The sequence below is a fragment of the Rattus norvegicus genome, chromosome 11 (genome assembly GCF_021556685.1).
Source record: "Rattus norvegicus strain SHRSP/BbbUtx chromosome 11, alternate assembly SHRSP_T2T, whole genome shotgun sequence".
Lineage (NCBI taxonomy): Eukaryota > Metazoa > Chordata > Mammalia > Rodentia > Muridae > Rattus > Rattus norvegicus.
The window spans coordinates 56,719,607-56,741,597 of record NC_141544.1 but is presented as its reverse complement, the minus strand read 5'-3'; the positions used below and the strand labels follow the sequence as shown (position 1 = coordinate 56,741,597).

At 41.8% G+C, this 21,991-nt stretch overlaps 2 protein-coding genes across 15 annotated transcripts in view; one reads left to right on the top strand and one right to left on the bottom strand.

Annotated features, from left to right (window-relative positions):
- The window catches only part of Cmss1 (cms1 ribosomal small subunit homolog), a 297,760-nt gene that overhangs the window by 184,367 nt on the left and 91,402 nt on the right, over positions 1 to 21,991 (bottom strand). The window lies entirely within an intron of this gene.
- Filip1l (filamin A interacting protein 1-like) overlaps positions 1 to 21,991 on the top strand; it is a 239,441-nt gene that overhangs the window by 128,954 nt on the left and 88,496 nt on the right. For 2 of the 3 annotated variants that reach the window (XM_087576328.1, NM_001427234.1), the window contains 2 exon segments: positions 20,836 to 21,091; positions 21,774 to 21,947. In XM_087576328.1, coding sequence (XP_087432454.1) covers positions 20,846 to 21,091; positions 21,774 to 21,947 — 420 coding nt within the window. In that variant the 5' untranslated portion in view covers positions 20,836 to 20,845. 3 annotated transcript variants of the gene reach the window in all.

The window sequence follows — 21,991 nt, the reverse complement described above, 5'->3', positions numbered from 1 at the left end:
CACATGCCTTTTAAGTATTGATCTCTCTCTCTCTCTTTCTCTCTCTCTCTCTCTCTCTCTCTCTCTCTCTCTCTCCCTCTCCCTCTCCCTCTCTCTCTCTGTGTGAGTGTGTGTGTGTGTGTGTGTGTGTGTGTTTGTGCGCGCACGCGCGTGGGCCAGAAGAAGACACAGAGCCCCTGGAACTGGAGTTACAGGCAACTATGAACCAGCTAACGGAGGTACTGGAAACTTAACCCTGGGACCCCTTAAAGAGCAGCAAGTGTTCTTTCTCACTGAGCCATCTCTCCAGAGCTCTAAGGCAGGCTCTTATGTGGGTGCTGGAACCAATCCTGGGCCCTTATGTGGTACTTGTGCTTTCTCTCCTGATGAGCTCCCTCTCCAGCCCCAACTGGAGTTGGTACACAAAATGAGTACCATGGAGTTACACTTTCTGTTACACACATAACTGGCTTACACAAACACACTACCTCCCACTGCCTAAGCATACAGTCAAACCCCACCATGAGCCTATGCATGGCTTTGTTTCCAGGTTGTTCTTTTGCCTGTCATGTCCCTTCTCCTACCTTTCCCTCCATGTCACACACTTTGACACAGCCCCTTGCACTAACTAGCGAGCTCCAGGATCTACTCTCATTCTTTCAAAAGGCCAGCTGGCTCATGCCTCTGTGCCTCGCACAGCTCCCAGTAGCCTCAACTCTCTTTTTCCTGAATGAACAGCATGCCCAACTTTGATGAGTATTTTTTGAAGTACTATCTAAACTAATTGTAGGCCAGAAGCCTTCCTACCCTTCAGTGGCACATATAACATGGTATAGTTCCTACTGGCTAGCTGAGGACTGAGTGTCACGGATAGCATCGTGCTGGAATTCAGTAGCACACCACCCACTGAGCGGATTCTTTAGGGTTTAAGTCCTAGCTCTCTATCTTCATGAATCAGCCCAGAAAAGAGCAGTAGAAATTGACACCAGATGGCTAACTAGTCCCCTCTTCTCTCTTCTCTTTTTATTTACGTTTGTGAATTCAAACTAAACCTCCATTCTACTTAAAGAAAAAGAGATGCATAGAATATTGGCACAAACAAGACTAAGAGTGTAGAGAAGACGATTTTGGAAAGAGTGGAAAGAAAGAGTGACAAGCACACCACGCATGGTGCTTAGCTTCTAGTTTGCGGGCTGGACCACTGCAGAGGTTCATAGTCACTCCAGAGAGTGGGAATCATAATTACACTTGGCACTGAGGAAGTGATTAAAAGCATGTTTTGTGCCTTAAACATGTTCTACTGGTAAAACCACACCGAAACAATAAAGATCATATGTAAGATATATAACTATTGTGCATGAATACACATATAAATGCATAAGTTATGGTTAGCTTTTCAAAGAAAAATCATAGTTTTGTGAAAAGCTAGAACATTCTGGCTCTGAACCTTGGTTTTATTGGCCGATCTTCAACTAGATACCTTCTCCTAGTGTTCAGGGTGTGTGGGACCAAACACAAGACTCCCAGCAAAGGCTGCCTGCACACAATGTATGCATTTCATTCACTACTTTTCTGCTTTCCTTTCCTTTTCGCTGCTTAGCCCTTGGCTCATTTAACAAGTTCTCTCCGGAATCAGAAAGCCTGATGGGTGTTTTCAAGATATTCCTCTGCTTTATATTTTTGTGAACTAAATGAAAAAGAAGCTTAGAAACAGGAAAACTAGTATTTTTATTTCTACAGAAGGAAATATGTTAAGGGGAGTCAGGGGTAGGTGTGGAAAATATAGCATTAAAGAGTTCTGTGACAGTCTGCAGAGAAATATGGCATCTACAAGGAAGTTCCTAGATTTATAAATGTGAAGACATCAGTGAGGACGAAGCTGGGACTGTGCAGGGAAGCAGAGCATGGGACATGGACAGAACCAATCAGGACTATGTGAAAGGGGAGCAGTGAGGACACATTGGAGTCAGCTGAGCACCAGACAGCTAAGAGGAATGCACGTCTTCGACTGGGGAGGAAAACCATGTGTAAAGAAGGGAGGAGAAATTGAAGCTGAGGAAGCAAGCAGACAGCAGGAGGGAGGGCATGAGAAACAAAGCAATGAGATGTGGCTTAACAGATGGAACTTACTGTACTAGGGGTCCATGCTCTTTAAAAGTTCCTTTATCTTGCATGTTGGTATATATTATTATATAAAACAATGGGCTTCATTAGGACATTTTCACGCATATAATTTCATCATATTCACCCACCCTTCTGTGTAGTTCTCCTTCTATTGGTACTGCAGGAGCATGCACACATGCATACATATATATGTATGTATACACACACATGCACACACAGTCTTTCTGCATCTGGCTTACTTTACTTAACATGATAATCTCTAGTTTCATTCATTTTTCTACAAATGACCTAATTCATTTTTCTTTATGGCTATGTACAAGTCCATTGTGTTTATATTCATATTATCTATTCGTCTTCTGACATGTATCAAGGCTGATTCTATGACACGTCTATTATGTACAGTGCCTCAGTAAACATGGATGTATTTCTATTGGTTCACTTAAGAGTATTTGGGGTATATATTCATGGGAGGTATATCTGAATCATATCATAGTCATGTTCTTTAAGTCAGAAAAACCACAAAGCAAGCAAGCCAGTCAGTCAATCAGTCAACAAACACTTGGTGAGTAACACTGAGATAGCTGGTACCTCTCAGCACTGACCAAGGATTCCAGGGTTCACTCAGGAACACAACACAAAGTAGTAAGGGTATGTTGGAGATGTATGGAAGAGAGAAATGTACTTAATCAGGGAATGGTGGGTGTTTTCTGGAAGGGAAGCTGCTGAAGGGTATTTATCTGTAATCTCTGAGAACAGAGAACAACTCGTTGAAATTACTTACTACTTTCTGGCACGAAATGATGGGACAGTGTGCAGTGTATTCAACATGAAGCTTAGCTCTTCCATATGACAGGACTACAGACACCTGACCACCAGTGCTTGGGCATGGACTCTCCCAGTCACCAGTGCAGAAGACACACAAGGCTAAGAGCTCTGGAGAGGCGGGGGAGCAATGCAAACAGCTCTGCTAGCAGCGAAGCTGGCTGTGGTTGTCACTTAGGCACTGTGCTCACTTAGGCACGGCTGGGATTTATTCCGTACAACTGAGTGGGTTGGAGTGTATTCTGAGTCAACTCACACCACTATATTCCAGCTTAAAAATCACTTGTGGTCTTTGGTTCCCTGGCAGTAAACACAAGAAAATATTTTCTTTAATATGTCCATCCAACAAAAATCTACTGTCTCACTTGCTTCTATTATCTGGAGCTTTTGTAGGTATCGCACCTATTCTCAAGACACAAATATGTAAAGGCCTCTATTGTGGTAATTATTATTCTGGGTGTTAATACACCCCCTTGTTGCCTTTAAATATCTAGTAGGGGTTTCTATCTGACTTCAGATCATTTAGTTCCCAAATAAAAGACATAAAACCAGTTAGACTTATAATGCCCTTATAAAGCACTACAGTGGGGAAGATATCAACCCTCTATGCTATTTTGTCTACTTCCCTGTGGCGATCCCCGAGCTATCCCTTGCCATGTTCTACCTGAGCCGCTCCTACTCCATCAGGTCAGGCCTTATGGCCATGAGCTCACGAGCCATCCACCCTGTGAGGGCTCTCTTCCTTCCCCTCTCTCATTCTTCTGGACCCTACCTCAGACGCCAACCCTGGAAACCTCTGCTCTGCCCCCTCTCTTCTGCCCAGCCCAGGTTGTAGGCATCTTTATAAACCGATGAGGGATATCTTTGGGGAGCCAGGTTTGCACAACAAAAGCTGGTGTTCATGAGAATTCACTTGGCATGGGTACCCAGGTCTTGGATACAGCACTGTGGATAGCAGCACCAGACTGATCCTTAAAGTTTCCTGTCAGGAAAGACAAAACTCTAACACAGTCAGGAAATTGGAAGAGGACTCAAAACCACTGATGTACCAACCTGGATGACGAAGGACAAACTGCCCAGCACTTCACCTACCTGCTGCAAGTGACATAGGGTAGAGGGCCGTAGCTAAGACTTACTGAGGGTCCACTGTGTGTCAGGCACGGTGGCAGTGACAAGGATTGTTCCATTCTGTCCTACACTAATCCTAAAGACTGCTGTTATTATTGACCTTATCTTGCCGTGAGGAAATGGAGCCTCAGAAAAGCTGAGGGCCAATCAATTCTGCCCCAGATTTTATCATTAGCGGATTTGTGATCAAATTATGTGACCAGATATCCTTTGTGTGTAAAATCAAAACAATTATGATAGCTATTTCACAGGCTGACTGGCTTACTATATGAGCTAATATAATAACCCTAAGTATGTCTAGCATAAATCTGTTTTTCCATTCTCCTGGAAGCATGGTGTATTAGAAAACCTGCCTGGGCTGCACAAGTTAGGTGGCTTGAACTTGGAGTTGAACTGGATATTTGGTTGGCTCTGTGATGCTGGGCAAATACATTGCTCTCTGAGCTTTAATTTCTTCACTATACAATATGAAAATGAACACTTGCACCTCATAGGCTTAGGAAGATAAGCCCTCACAGTTCTCCAAAGATACTAAATAAGTACTATTTAGAAAAGGATGGTTAGCGTTCACTTAATTCTTTTAGAACCCCAATCAAAGGCAGAATAGGTCATGATGACAGGAAACAGATCAATGACCACATTTTTGAGACATAATTTTCATATAGATTCACTGAGGACCAAAGAAGGCAATGCCCTGTCCATCAGGGAGCTCCCTTCAGACACACGCACCTAGCACACAAGCCTATGCCTACATAGGCCTGTGTGTCCATGTGATCTCTCAGTTTCCAGCACAGGGCCACTCAGCAGCTAAGACTTCAAACTGGACAATCGAGAAGATCAGATGAACGACTGAGAGGACGCAGAAAACAAAATAGAAAATAGGTTAGCATTCTCTGATCCAAACAGTGGTCAGAAGCATAACACTGACCACTACTTACACAGAGAAGTGTGGACTGCCTTTAAAAGTTTCTCAAAGTGGTTAATAAAACAAATAAAATTAGCCTTTGGCATTTCAAAAGGAAAAGCACGAGTTCTCAGAAAACTCATTTCTGCAGGCCACTCAGCTTGTGACAAAAAACTCAAGTCAATTCTACTACTCTGGACGTCTGTCAAAGCTATACTTGCTGCCCATTTTTACAGACACACTTGTACAGCACTCTCTTTTCTACTAAGGGCCAGAAAACCAATTAAAAGTAGAAAGATAAGAACCGTCCTCAACCAATTCAACTAAAGCCTAACACAGGCATTTGTCTTGTTTCCTCTCAGGAATATTCACAATTTCATAGTAAGCCTCAGTGTTGCTTTTCTTCTTTTTCTCTAATTCACTCAGAGCTAGGAAAGCACAGGTAATGGAACTCCACTGCAAAACCCAAATCTATCTCCTCTGTGTTCCCAGGTCAAGCTACATATCTGAAGAAACCAGGAGAGGGTTCCTTCACAGCATAACATTAATGACAGAATGCGAACAGTCTGTTCCGCACAGCGTCCATTCCACCACAGCCGAGCTAAGCATGAACAGACTCCCACGATACTAAATTCCTTATGCTGTTTTTAACAGTTGGACATTTCTGGACCAGAAGCAGAATCAGCCAAAAAATTGTTTTGTTTTTTAAACTTGAGCAGACAAAGAGGCTGCTGAAGAACAGCTGAAGAAAATGTTTGAATTCTACAGTGCAAAATTGTAATTTTCTCATTATTGTTAAGAATCAAGTAACCATATTGAAACTGATCTCAATTGACTGAGGAGTCACATTTTGTGATCAGAAACTATGGAATCTCAAATAGGAATTGACCTTATTTCTCTCATTATGTCAATAACAAAATCATATCTACAGGAGACTGTGGCCCAGAGATTTTTATAGCTCTTGGTAATGTCGATGCCAAATGTCCATATTCTTTCTAACTGCTGCCAAGTCGGCTCCAGGTCATAAATAGTTAACTCCCATCCACGTAGAAGAAACAATGTATCAACTAAGAGGCAGAGGGACCATTCTTTCATCTTGGCTTATTTATAGGTTCCCTGATTATTATTCCATATCATCTGAGGCAGAGATATGAAAAACATGGTGTGTGTCTGTGTGTGAGTGAGAGAGAGAGAGAGAGAGAGAGAGAGAGAGAGAGAGAGAGAGAGAGGTATGTGTACACAGTCATGTATGTGTATACATGTAGCTGTGTCTGTCTGTCTGTGTGTACATGTGCCACAGGCCGACATTGTGAATATTCCCCAGTCACTTCACTACACTGTTTTCTGAGGCAGAGTCTCTTACTGAACCTGTAGCTCAACAATTCAGCCAGACTGGATGATCAATGCACTTCAGGAATCCACCCATCTCTACCTTGCCAGTTCTGGTGTGCTGCCATTTCTGATTTTTAAATGGGTGCTAATGATTCAAACTTAGGTCATCACGTGCATGTGACAAAGACCTTACCAACTGTGCATTCCCCCCAATTAGATTCCCTTTTTAAAGTAAAGTCTTACTGGTACACAGCCACTGCCATTCATTTGTGTACATATGGCTGCTTGCTGAAGATGGATGGATGAATGGAGAGACGGAGAGGAAGGGGGAGGGAGAAAGGGAGGGGAGAAAGGGAGAGGGAGGGAGGGAGGGAGAGAGAGTGGGAGGGAGAGAGGGAGAGAGAGAGAGAGAGAGAGAGAGAGAGAGAGAGAGAGAGAGTGTTAGTTGTGTCAGAAGTTGTGTGGGCTGCAAAACGTGTGGCCGTTAACAGGCAAAGTATGCTGAACTCTGACTTAAGGAGAGATGTTGGTCCAATGTATTAATGAATACACTCAGAAAGGGATGTCAGATGATGAAACTCAGGGTTCTGGGGGCAAGATTGACATGGAATAATGGTGTTTGTCATACATGTACTTTGCTCATTGCTATTGCCCATCTTCCTCAAATTAATATCCAGCATCTCAGTGAATATGTAACCTTTGCTTGGTCAAATCTGAAGGACTTAGACCAGAGAGACTAGACTAAAAGGAAATTTGGTCATTTGATGATGGCAAGATGAACTTTTCCATCTACTTGATAGAGTAAGCCTGTGGTTCTTAAGCAAAGAGACTATGTCACTCACTGATGACATAGTGGGAGGATGTATAAAGGTGCTATCCCATAGGGCATATAATAGCACTATGAAGTCAGTGAGGGAGGTCAAAAGGAGTTGCTGAAGTTAAGGGTTGTGGTGAAAAGGCCGGATGGCAGAGGAAGAGCCTAAGCAGAGAGCCCAGCCACAGAGGACACCCAGGGTCAGAAAGGAGAATGGTGTGTGTTAAGTCGCTAACCGAAGGCCACACACTCAAGGAGAATGGACTGAAGAGGGAGGGGAATGAGGTGAGGCTGCAGGCCAAATCAAGCAGCACCTCGGATCCCTATGAACGAGTTTAGAGTTATTCTAAAAGGAATGTTAAACCCAATATTCCCTGGGTGACAATCCTCCTGCCTGAGGCTACTACTATCTTTATGATTAGTTTTTTTTTTTCTTGCTTTTTACTCTTTACCTAATGGTCTGAACATTCCCTTAAGTCTTTATCAATGTAATCAATCAGTAAAAGCAAAATAGAAACTATGATAACAGAAAATGTACAGAACAGCCTTTTGTGAATGTGTCAAACATGAATAGAGAGTCCTGTAGGAGCCTCTGCTCCTTTCCTGCTGGGCATGGGCAGCTATGTGTACCCTCCTGCTGGGAACAGCCCGTTCTTAGATGCTGGTCAATAATGCATTGCATAAACAGCACTGTGTAGCTAAGAGGCCAAGAAAGTCACCAAGGGAAGCACCTAAAAAGTGAAAGGTCCTATAAGGAAGGGAAACATGTGAGCTATGGCCCAGGAACCTACGAAGCTGTGAACTCAAGCAAGTTAATTTTTCAGTTCTGGCTTTCCTATCTGTAAAGTCAGATAGCAAGGCATCTTTAGAATTTAAATAAGAGTAAACATGAGTCTGCAAAGTTCCTGATTTATAACAGAATTTCTAGTGCAATGTTCTTCCTTCTATATTTCGACGCACATCACTGGATATGGGGAAGTTCCCTCAATGGCAGGAGAAGACGTAGGTAGTGAGTAGAGTCTTTTCCTGTCAGGGCTCGCTTATCTGCAGTCAGCTCCTTCTGCCTGGCAAACTTTACAAACTTGTTTTCTAACCTAACTGCTTCAAATAACTAATACCCTAAAATGACCTTATCTTCAACATCCTCGGTGGGTCACAAAGGCATAAAAGCAAAGATATAAATGTAATATAATTATAGAATTAGGGTTATTATGGAAAATAGGGATATATATGAGGATACTTTAAGCTTTAAAAACACCAACAAAACTCATCTTGAATTCCTCCCTGAATGCATGTACTCCTGCATGCACACATGTTCCTTTGTTTAAGAGTGTCCTTGTTTGTCACTGTATCTGCTTTAAAGAGAAAGATTAGCAACATCAAAATAAAAAGTTATTCCTGTATATGAAATAATATACAATCTAGTTCTCAAAAATTAGAAGCAATTACAAAACAAAAATTAAACTTCAGACTTGAAAGGCTAAGAGCACCACTTGAAAATGTGGCATTGTTCAACCTTTTAGCTATTGTTCCTCTTTGCTTAGGTAGTTATAAAATAGGTGTAGTGTACTTCTTTGTACTTCTTGAGCAAACATTAAGGACTTTGAAATACAGCTCTGCTAGCACTCTGAGAAGGAAGGTCATCGTAGGGTTGTTTGTTTTTATACCAACTGATAAAGGCAATGTAGTGGCTTGCTCAAGGTGACACTGTATGCATTCAGCATGCTATGCAACTGACCTTTCAGCCAGAACCCAAGGGCAGAAACCAAAATTTTTGGACAGTTAAGTTTTTAAGCAAGAAGCCAGTTCCCACTTTGGACAGGAGATGCCTAGAGTTTTCACAGGCTTAGCCTCAGCAACCTTCGTCTTCTCACATACTTTGGGAGTAAGGATGGAGGGCCCTTTGAAAACTCTGGGGGGTGGGGGGGTGTTACAGCAGTTCTGGGAACAGAAACTACCATTACCATAACACTTATGGTACACAATGGGCTTAGACCAGAATCAAGGATTTTGCCTTTTCATTGGTTACTCACTAACTACATGCAACCATACATCCACAAAAGAAAGAGCATAATTGCATGGAGAGCTATTAGACAAAAGATATGAAAACAGCCACAGTAAGTAATACACTATCAATATCAGTGAGTATGACACTTGTGGGCCTGAGGCCTCCTGTTGGTTCTGTGATGAGGGGTTGAGTAGACAGGCAAGGAACAAGACAGGAGTGGAATGGGGCTTCTTTTAAAGGGAATACGGGATAATGTCGGCTTGCCTTTCCTTATAAAGCCTTCTTCTATCAACCAGCCACCCATCCCTCCCCCAGTAAAAACAGGGGCGGCCTCTGAATGCCAAGAGAATAACTGTCTGTGTTTTGCATGCTGAAATTGGTTTGGCAGGCTCTCCACCTTGCAAAGAATACAAAGAGCTTAGTTTAGTCTGTGTGTAAAGGCTTCATGATCATTACCCAAAACATCCAAGGCGACATGTTCAGGGAGGGGGACCGTTCTTTGTTTCCCCCTAATTGTAAGCGGCTGACATCCATTTATTTACTTACAGCTCCTAGCAGCAGCCACCTTCCTGGTCAACACACACTCTTGGCAGCCCTGAATGCTTTCTAACAAAGGGCTTCATGGAACCACACACGGTGGACAGGCAGAATCCTCAAACTCCGTGTGTCTCAGCCTCAGACGACCTGCTGCATAGACTTCAGAGTGTAAGAGATAAGGTTCCACTCCACAGGCTAGAAAGTGGCAGCACAGGGAAAGATCTCTTCTGATGGAGCGGATTCTACCAAAGGCCAGCTGTCCTCTCTGGCACTTCCTCAGTGAGGACATAAAGAAAACACATCAGTTGGAAAAGCCAAGCCCTTGACCCAAACTCTTAGGGTCTAGCTGGAGCAATGATGCCTTACCATGCTGACATGGCTAATATGCTTTCCTTGGTATACCTGTGCACCTGTTTACTTATACAGACTTCCTGATTGGAACATGTCTCTTCCCACTGCCTAGGACAGCCGAATAAAGGGGCTTTGAGTGTAAACCATACTGCTTTAATCTCTCACTGCTTCCAGTGGCAGGCAGTTCAAGAAACAGGACAGGCCACCTTCATTTTGCTGACAGAGAGTTGTTTGTTAAGAGTCTGGAGGAGAAGGTATCTGTCCTAACTTGACTAGGCCATTAATTCTAATGAGAAAGAACTCATGCAACATATAAGGCACATAGAGACTGGATGAGATTTGAAGTTAGTAAAAGTTCCTGCTTTGCCACTTAAACATAGCTGTGGCTTGGGGCAAGCTAACAGAACCTCATAAGGCTTAGGTTCTTAGAACCCACATTAAAACACAAATTAATCATAACATGACCTCACAGGGTTTCTTTCCAGGGAAACCATGCATTTCAGGTGTCCTAGCATGGCACCTGGAGCTAGTAAGCTCTGTGTTACTCATATGATGATTCAGAAGGTCTTCTCCAAGCATCGAGTCTGGTGAGCACACTGTTTTAAGGCAGCGGCCTCCGTTGTCTTGTTTAGTAGACGTCTAGAGTTTGGCCAGTGTGGACCCCAGGGTCACTTCATGCCAAGCCCTTCTATAGGGACAGAGTTCACTATTACTTCTCTCTTGGACAGCAGCAGTTGGTTCCTGGGCAAATCCCAGTTCCTTCAGTTTGACAGGCACACAATAACACTTTTTTTTTAAATGTAAACTACATTTTTTTAACCTATGCACTTCACATCCTGCTCACTGACTCCCTCCAGGTTAACCCTACACACAATTCATCCTTCATCCTCCATCTCTTCTCTTCTGAGTGGGTGGGCGCCCCCTGGGTATCCCCCACCCTGTCTCTTCAAGTCTCTGTGAGGCTAGGTGCTGCTTCTCCCACTGAGGCCAGACAAGGCAGCCCATCTAGAAGAACATATACCACCTACAGGCAACAGCTTTTGGGACAGCCCCCATTCCAGTTGTTAGGGACCTACATAAGACCAAGCTGCATATGTGTTACATAAACACATACTCTTAAAATACTTATTTAGCTTTGACCTAAAAAATTCCACTTGGTGGAGTAGGATGAGAAAATATATTTGCCTCATTATGCTAAAGCTATTTTCTTATGAAGAGAAAGACACATGCAGTGAAAGGGGATGACACCACCTTCTTCCTGTACAGTTGACCCGGAAACTCTTCTTCATCCTTCAAAAAACAGCTTGCACCCAAAGTTACCCTCCAAGTCCCCATGTAGAGTTAGTTCTTCCTCTTCAATACTCCCGAATCACTTACATTGTATACTGAAGACTACTTATTGTGTTTCTAAGCATTTTGTATTCAAACATGAGCCCACATTTCTACCACACTGTGAGTTTCTTAACACCCCAGTTTTTCAATCTTTACATTTGCCAAAAAGGAATAATATATATATGTGTGTGTGTGTGTGTGTGTGTGTGTGTTTTAAAAGGCACAAAGAACAGAGACTATCAGTTACACTCTCTGATACAAAAGAGAAATTTTGCAAAGCTATTTTACTACTCATAAAGAAAATAAGAATCAGAATCAGAATATCTCAGACTAGACCCACATGCCTAAAGTCAGGCCTCTTCAGTTCTCTCCCAGGTACAGGGTAGACAATGCTGTGTTGCACCAGAAATGCTGGGTAAGAGGCCGTCAGCGGTTCACAGGCCTCCTGTTGCTCCTCAGCCTTATGGGTTGTGACATTTTCCCTGTAATACATTCTTTTCTTGTGTAGTCACACTACCTTAGATTAAATAGGAGAAAGGAAAGACACTATGTTGTCATGTTGAAATCTCTTGATGGGAACTCTTGAGGCCTACTAAATCTGTTCACCCTACATGTCTGCTCCGCTGGGCTGATCTGACCGCAAAGGCACTGTGGTGACCTGGCCAGCTTTGTAAAGGATGAAGAAGATGGCTGAGAAAGCTAACAGTTCTTTGTGGGAGACTCTGAGTACTCTCAAAGACAGGTTTTTATTTTTGAGGATTTCTATCTTTTTAGAGTTGGAAATGTAGATTGGATTATGAGAAAGGACCATTTTAATAGACTCAGGAATATTTTAAAAGACAGACAGAGCAACAGAGCTGTGGGCAGGAGACCTGTGTACTGGTGTTGGTGCTATGTGTGACCTCAGGCACATCTGCTAACTTCACAAGGCCTTAGTTACAGAGATAAGGAGACTGGACATGTTGATCTGACTAGACAAAAAAATTCAAAGAGAAAGATTAAATGACTGTCAGGATATCACCTCACTCCTGAGAAAACTTTGAGCAAGAAGAAATATATAAGTGATGTAGTTTGAAAACTTAAAAGAATCCTATGATTTTCAAGAGAGCCCTGATTTAGGCCTGGGAGTATGGCATTTAAAGCTAACTTGAATTACATGAAAACAATTTTCTTTTTTCTCCTTTATTCCACCAGGATCTGGAAATGATTCTTAGCCCCGTTTCAACCTTAAATGAGAAAAGACTCTTTAAAGAGCCACTGATTTGTAATGGAAAACTTGGATAAATCAACTATTTATACTCAAGAGATTTTTATATTTCTTTTTGTCCTTTCTCCATAACACAGAGCTAAGAAAAGCCATGATGTAAGTTTGCCCTGTAAGACCTCATCAGCGGGCTATTTATTCAGTACCTACAGCCTCACTGCTTCAGGGACTGCAACAGTTAGTACACAGGAACCACAGAGCAACTTCAAGTTAAATGGAGACTGTAAATGCCAGGGGGTCTAGCAAAAGCAAGCAAGGACAGAGATGGAGAGACAGAGACAGACAGAGACAGAGACACAGACACAGACAGAGAAACGGATGGATGGATGGATGGACGGACAGGGGGAGGGGGTTTTAGGAGAGTATTAAGGTTTTTATTGCTGGCCCAGTGTTTGATGACTAAAGTTCTTTAAGCTTCCTAAATCTAAAATTCCTCGTTGGCACAATAGGATGAATAGCTGTCATCTGATGGTTCATACAGTGTACACATAAAAGATATTTATAAGTAATCACTTGGTAGGCTAACCTAGAGAAAGTATTAATGCCCCTTATTAAATTTTGGAGTCTGTATGTAAATTCCAACTGAGAGCTAACAACTGAAGAGCTGCTAAACTCTTCCTACAAACACAACCCAGCAATCTGGTGTTGTTGTTGTTGTTGTTGTTGTTGGTGGTGTGTGTGTGTGTGTGTGTGTGTGTGTGTGTGTGTGTGGCTGTTGTTGTTGGTGTGTGTGTGTGGTTGTTGTTGTTGGTGGTGGTGTGTGTGTTGGTGGTGTTGGTGGGGTGTGTGTGTGTGTGTGTGGCTGGCTGTTGTTGTTGTTGGTGATGGTGTGTATGTGTGTGTATGTGTGTGGCTGTTGTTGTTGGTGTGTGTGTGTGTGGTTGTTGTTGTTGCTGTTGTTCTTTTGGGGGGTTGGTGTTTAAGATCTGAGAGACTGTCCAGCATCTATACATTTCTTCAGAATGACTCAGGACTAATGAAGAGTGATGGGCCTAATCAGGGATGATCATAATGTCTGTGTGCTGGGTGACAGGGCCTGAAACCCGACGATGCAAGGAGTAGGCTGGAAACTGCATTTAGAATAGAGAGTAATCCTTCCCATTGAAGCATGACACTGTAATGGGGGAAGGAGCTTTCTGCTTTAGTTCTGAGGAAGAACCAGGTACATGACCCCACCACACTGGGGGCTGGCTGCATCTGCCCTTTTCTGCCTGTGCCACCGAGCAGGTGGTGATGGAAGACCAGAGGTCCTGGTGCTGTGGGACTGCTCACATGAGTCTATGTCTGCTCTTAGAACTCTGTATCGATAGGAATGGCTGGGAACCACAGACTCCATCTTCCATTCCCTTCTCTGAACCATGTCCATGTGCTACAGGGAAAAAAAACACCAGTAGGAGAATGTGTGGGTGATTTTCTTTTAATTGAAAATGGGAGAAAAAGATAAAGAGAACTGAGTGCTAAATTAGGTTATCTGATTTTCAATTTGTCTTGGCAGCTGTCAGATAGGTTTAATAAAGCTGGCTGACTTCAGTGTCTTCAATGATGGTGACTAGGGCAATAAAAAGAAACTTTAAAAAAAAATTTTTTTTTGAGACCAAATAAAATTCCAACAGGATTTTTCCCCCAATCTGGCCATGCAAGCATGGCCTGGCTGTTCTGTGACTTAGCACTGTTAACATCTATTTATAGAAAGCCCTTTCATACGTGAATCACATTTACCATAAGACAGATGATGTTAAGAACCTAAGAGGCTCTGCTGAGACCCTGCACTCTTGCTGCAGCTCTGTCCCTTTTCCCTTGAGGAAAGTTTTACCTTAATGGCTCAATGCAGAAAGGTGGAAATCAAAAAGCTATCAGACATGTTAATAATAAAAATCATCAAAATATGAGCTATTAAATATATCCAAACCTAAAACTTGGGGTCATTCCCAGCAATGAGGTAGCATAGAATTGTTCTGTATTACATGCAGTTGTCTAGTCATCAAAATAAACAATCTTCACATAAAGTTTCCCATGTTTAAATCCAGTGTAAAGAACATACTATTAATAAAATAGGACATGCCCCAAAACAAAGCTAATGCTGATCAAATAAAAAGTATAGCGGACATTCAGCCCATGTTATGTATCTAGGGAGGACAGTTCCCCACGGTCAGGGGAAGTGGCACCAACGTTTTCTAAACTCACGGAGAGTAAAAGGAGACTGGTAGTGTGCACTTAGGGTTCAATGCCACGTCCACCTAGCATATTACCATAGGTGTACACGACTACTACCCAACTTCTGGTAGGCATGCTCTTTTGTCTTTGATGGCATGAGCTTACAATTTCATTTCATCGTCATCAAGCCTCTTCCTACTTCAGTTTTATTTTACTTTTTGCTACAAGTCTTTTAAGTTTATTTAAGATAACACATGGCACACTTAACTTGGTACCTGGCATGTAGAGTGGCTACCTGCCACTTCCGTAGATTCGTAGTACCTCTTTCTGCACTTTTGGCCAGTGGTTTACGGACGAGTCATCTTTACCAGGGAGCAGCTCTCACCCAACCAGCTCTGCTGAGGAAGAACTGCACGATTCAGTCATCCAGTACATCCTGCTGAGGTTCAACCCCTCTAAATATGGGGACACAGGCATCAACAGTAGGAGTCTTGTGCGCTCACGGAGTGCACCATAAATCCACTAGAAGGTACCACTACCTTCATTTCATAGGGAGGACTCAGATCCAAGGCTGCAGAATCATCCCCTTGGAGCAAAGGTTTAGTCCCAGAGCTACCAAATTCTACCAACCTTGTATTCTGTGCTGAAGCATGTTTCCTGCCATTACAGAATGTTAGCAAGGTGGTAGGAAGGAAAACTCGTACTTAAGAACAACTGTACATTCAGATGTGTTTCTGCATATGCAAAATGCACAAAGGAAAACAAACCTTACTGAACGCACCAGCTGCTCCAAGGCCAAAGGCTTGTGGATTTATGTTACATGGAGTTTTGTGTAAGTCCGGATCCTCGGGAATTAACAAGTCAGGTGGCACCATGGACTCTTAACAGTATTGAACCAGGACTTTCCTTTGCTATTGTCTTTTCTACTTTTAGAACTTCTAAGAAGCTACAGGATGGTGAGTTTATGGGCACTGGACATAGATGGTCAAATTAGAATTCAATTTTGCTACTATACTTTTTAGAAGTATAACCTTTGACAAGTTATTTAACAATTCCAAACTTTAGTTTTCTTCCCTACAAAATGGAGAGAGGAAAAAAAAATAATTAAGTTAGTTAGTAATGAAAACCATGTTGAATAGGGTGCAGGGTAAGCACTAAATAAATGTCAGTCATCACTGCTACTGTTGTTTTTTAAGTCAAAGTACTTTCGATTGGTTACTCAATATTATATTAAATGACAAAGACCCAAACTGATTTTTTGAGCCTTTCCCAAGTTACTTTATATAGATAAAATATTATCATCATATTTCTTCCATAATTCACATGAGAAATTAATCATACATTAATACTAAATGTATTTCTGAATAACTACTCAGTTATATAAACATTTGATATATAAGATTAAAAAAGTAACTTCAAAAAGTTTTATGGGTAAGGACTTTTATGGTTAAATGTCTATTTCCTATAATTAAATTAAGAAAAAAAGCCTGTGAATTCTCTGTAGTTCTCTTGCATTAATACATTCTTACCAAAATATGCCATAATTTCAACTAGCTTAAACCAAAGAAAAACAGACCGAGGTCACTACATAGGAAAACACAATCCAAACTACTTCTCGCTGCCAACTACATGGTATTTGTATCCATAGATACAAGACAACAGAGAATCACAAAACTTTAGTGCGGGAAGCCCCAAGACTTCAGAGTTCATCCAGTCTCAGGCCCTGGCCCTGCTGTCAGGGGATCCATTATTGAGCAAGAAATAAAGGAGAGGTCAAGGGGAAGAAGCCCTGGTTCTTGCTCCATCTTGAATGATCTTATAGGTCAACATAACTCAAATTTCTCATGTTGTAAGCGGGAAGTCAGGCCTGCCTAATTAAGGGAAGAACTGGAAGCAGAAGTCAGTTTCCTGATCCTCCGTCTATGTACTCACAGGTTGCAATCATATGAAGGACAGCTAAAGTAGTGTCCATTGTTGCTTTCTGAAAGAAGCAAGTCACCATTATATGGCATTCAGTATTAAAAGAAAAAAAGCAGTTATCCACCACTCCCTGCAGGCTTCGGGAAGTGACATTAAAAAACCCTAAGCCACCACTGCAAATACATCTTTCTTTACCTCAGGCTGTATCTCTGGGCCATGCACAGATGTATCAAAAAACTGCCAAGAGAAACAATGAAGTCACTGATAGCACAGAGCATGAGTGTCATGAAATCCAGGCCTTTGTTTTCTTCCTCTCCATAATTACTTCTCATTACTGATCGTGCTGTGGTTGTTGGCAGAGGGGGAAGGAAACACCACCACTGTAAGCATGTAGAGACATATGCACTGAGTAGACCGGGCAGCTATGCAGCAATGCTGGGTCTGTTCTCAATCAATGTGTGTACTGCTCCATTAATCAACAATCATATAGCTACGCACCCTAGTTCCCAAACAGACCTGGTAGTCTCGGAAGAAAAACAAGAAATACACTACAATCATGTTTAAAAGAACAAAACAAGCTATTCAAAATTTTGGAGCTGTTTTTCTATTTGCACATTGTCGCTGGCTCTCTTTTGGCAGATTTCGGCTTAGCCACTTAGAGTGAGGGAAGAACAGCAGGCACAGAAGATTCTGCTGCAGCCTGGGCGGCCCAAGGAAAAGAGCGTTTTCATGAGCAGCACTGAGCAAGCTCTCAGTTAAAAGCAGCCTCCATTATTTTGCTATGATGGAAGGGCAACCTTAGGAAAAAATGGTAAGAGAAGAGGAACACTTATTGATTAATAACAGAATGCAAGGTGATTCTTATTCACAGGCAATTATTCCCTACAAGAGTATGTTATCCAAGATCATAAGAATACAACATAGAAAGCCTTTAAGAAAACTACAACTAAAGAGGTAAATATTTTATCACTTTTAAATTGAATTTTTTTTTATTGTGTAGGTAAGGTGGACTTTGTTAAATGCCTCTGATTCTGTTGTCTCTGCATCTTCCTCCAACCACAAGAGGCATCTGTTTTCTCACTCTGGTATCTGGGGCTGGTCCTGTGATGCACATCAGCTATAAATGGAGAGTGGAGTTTCAGCTGTCACACTGTTACCATGCTGCGCTGACACTACAATGGTGAATTTGGGACTAGCCTACTACAGCATGAGACCAGAACTATTGTTATAGAGAGAGACTCCATACAGCAATCTGGCTAAAGCCCCAGCATCCCAAATAGCCTATAGCTAGATGCACGTGACATAGTGCATCTTAGACCAATGCAAGACGGATGAAGCTTCACAGTGAACTGCAGAGTTCTGAGTCACGGTGGCCATTACTGTTGGGACTTTAGAATACTTTAGAGCAATGGAATATACCTGAGACAGAAAGCCCGCAAAGGACAAGGAGCAAATCGGTCACCCTGTTGAAGACTCACTTGAAACGGAGCATCAGGCAAGGTCCATCCCAGGAGACAACAGTGATAAACAGTATCAGGGCTTGGGCACAGCCCAGTAGAACAAATAATTGGCACTAGCCTCAGCAGCTCTCCCTACCAATGTATACATTATATGGTAAAATAAAAACATGCAAAAGGTGCAAGGTGGCCTCAGCTTTCATGTGCAAATGTAACTCAGAGAACAGACTGTATCTCATCTATGCAATAGCTCTCCATTGTTTCTACAGTGCGGAGGAAGGGTGTCATTAAGGTAGTCAAGAAAATACAGGGACTGGAGAAAAGTTATTAGAAACCCAGTTTACATTCCCCCTTTTATTTTTAAATACATTTTCATAAGGCGATACTATGTTAATATGAGTACATGAACATCATTTACAATTAATATATGAATATTATATATATTAATTTACAATTAATATATGACTATGAATAATTCATAGTCACAGCTCCCACTCATCATAATGTCTGTCTACCTGGTATAGTTTAGTTCCAGTAACTTCAGAGGCTGAGACAAAGGTTTGTCAGAGTCCAGGTATTTGAAGCCAATTCAAGTAACAAAGTAACAAATATATTATATGTATGTTATTACACACACACACACACACACACACACACACACACACACACACACACACACACTTCTATACTTCTGCTTTTCTCGAGTAACTGAACCATCCACAGATCACTGTTCAGCGATGGGGCATTTATGCTAGGAACTCGCTATAGCCAGGCAGCAAGTGTTCCGTCTCCCTTTTTATCTTTGGACAGGTGTTCTGTGTTTGTCTCAGTGATAAAGCGTATTGGCATTGGCATCGATTTTACTTTTTTCTTTTTTAAATGTGAGCTCAATGACTACGTGTGCTTTCACTCCTATATTCAGAAAGTCCCCTGTACTTCCCTACTCTTACTACGCAATGAAGATTCTATTCTGTTCTTCACGGTGTTGCCACGGGTCTTGAGGTAGCTATAAAAGATGCTTCATAACGCACCATGTAGAGGAAGAGCCATCTCCAGTGACACTTTAGGACACCTACACTTCACAGCTCAAAATTCCACTCTTATATTTTTGACCTAAAATATTTCTAAGAAAAAAATGCATATACATTAGAAAAAGTATTAGCAAGAATGTCCTAAGTGGCATATTGCCAATAGTGTCTGTTTGATGGGGAAGGGTAAATTATTTTAAAAATCTATGAAGAGAAAATGGGTGAGTGAATGGTATATACTATTCACACAGTGAAATTCTATATACCAAGCAAAATATATAAACTACAGAAAAAGGAATAAAGATGAATTTTTAAAATATAGGATTAGTTTCAGAAACATATCAACATGCTACATGCATTGGCTTAAACACATGCAAAACAATATTATATATTGTTCAGTAACGCATACATATTTTTTAAAATAAAACATATAGTGATGTTACACACCAAGTTAAGATGACAACCACTTCTAGAGTGGCAGGAAAGCAGATAAACACAGGAGACACACAGGGGCTTCCTGCTTCCACAATACTATATGCAGAACTGTGTTCTCTTGTGCACAGTAACTTACTAACGTTTCACAAGTACCCATGGTAGCACATGGCAGCAGTTAACGTTGCACTGTTCCCCTCCCCCTCAGATTTTAAAGGATATTATTGGATACTGAGAGTATGCACCAGTGATTTAATGATTTGAGAGAGGGGAATTCAACTAGATGTGGTAGCACATGACTGCAATCTCAGTCAGTATCCAGGAGGCAGAGGCAGGAGGGTTGCCACAAGTTTGAGGACAGCCTGGTCTACATAGTGAGTTTTATATATAGTGAGGATACTTCCTGAACAAAATGAACACCGGAAAGTTATCGGCCTGTATGTGAGCTACTAGAGCCCACTATAAGTTTCCATCTAGTCAGAAACCTCCAAGGGAAAATAGCTTTTCTTGTTGTCCATAATCTGGCTACCTTATGCTCAGCTATGGAATTCATATAGTCCATGTCCAATCAGTTATTTTGCTCAGATGCCGTTGCTCAACAACTGAGAACACCAAATATGAGCTGTGACTTACTGATCTCAGCGATACTTTTGGAAGTTTGGTAGGCTGTTAGGAATACAGTCAAGGAGATGAGCCTGGAGGTTTTTATTGCTAAAGTTTGCCTTAAGAACAAAGTAACCTAAAGTATGCTCTAGCAGAAGTTCTGACCTTCCTTTCTCAGTGAAAGTTAAAAAGTTAACGAGACAAAAACATACTTATAATAAGTAGCAACAACTTCAAAAGGAAGTAATAGGAAGCTAAAGAAAAAATCATTAGCACGCTCATCCTCTCACAATTGTGTTAAGTATGTCTCCATGTAAGTAAGCACTCAGCCACAGTTGGAGGTATGACCTGGGTTCTTGTGGTGGAATGTGTGGTGGATGAAGTTCAAACACGGTCTGTTTACCCATGGACATAAGTGGCTTTAATCACAGCAGAACAAGCTTTTAAAATGTTGACATTAAAGGGAGAAGTGTAAATAAGACCATGATTTATGAATCTGGTAATACCCTTCTCTCGTGTACATATTAGAAAGATCCAGTTTGGGGCTGTGGTAAATATTACAAGAACGTAGTGTTGTTAAGGCGTAATAGGTACTTATAAAACTCTATGTCTAGTAAGAGTTACAAATTGTCTTCTCTTTTTCCAGTCCTTGAAGAATGCGTTCCAGAAGCAGCAACACTGAGGGCTTAGCCCCAAAGCAAATCTCAAGACGTAGCAAATTCCAGGACACTTTCCAGGACATGAAGCACAGAGCACAAAAAAGGGACCCCTCTAGTGAGTCAGAAGAGGCCCTTCCCTGTCCTGTGTCAGAGAAGTCATGCTCTGGCAAAGGCCACCAAACAGAAGACCTCTCAAGAGATGACTTACTATTTCTCCTCAGCATTCTGGAGGGAGAGCTGCAGGTCAGCAGGGCTGGGGCCATCCCTACCACGACCTAAGGGGAAGCCTGCTCATGAATTTGGCGTGCTTGCTGCTAGAGAAATTGATAGCTATGGTTCATACTCATAGCCTGACTACACAGACAAAATTCTCTTCTACCAACTCAAAAGATAATTACCATTAATCACCTCTAAAAGGGGGTTGTCATCATGACATACAATGGGCATGCATGCTGTGAAAGGGCACATTTTCTGCTTAGCTCTGTAATCATGCCAGATCCCTTCCACACTGGTTTACATAACAATGAGCATCCTGCATCCCAAGTAAACCAGATCCTCTGCATCATTAATCACACCATTTATATAAAAATCTAAAAACAGCTGCTACACATAAGAAGAATCTTACTTCCTAACTTGTGAAAACCCATATGACAGTCCACTGAGGGTTCTCATCTCCTGTTGGAAACCAATGAAACGGCCCCCAGAGTAGTAAGTAAAGTGATCATGTTGTAAAATACTGTTAACGTGTAAGTGGAGAGTAAGAAGAATGAAGGGACATGATTGGTCACCTTCTCCAAAAGGTACCAAATAAAGCACTCACTTATATTTGAAAGCACACACAAAATCCTATCAGCTGTCACAGAGACTGTATGCTGAGCCTGGGGGTAGATAAGCAATCTTCCTGAAATTCTGTTTGTTCTTCTAGGCTCGAGATGAAGTCATAGGCATTTTACGGGCTGAAAAAATAGACCTGGCTTTGCTGGAAGCTCACTATGGGTTTGTCACTCCAAAAAAGGTTTTGGAGGCTCTCCAGAGAGATGCTTTTCAAGTCAAATCCGCCCCGTGGCAGGAGGACATCTATGAGAAACCCATGAACGAGGTAAGCATCACACCGGGCATGGGCACTCAGAAGGCAGCACACTG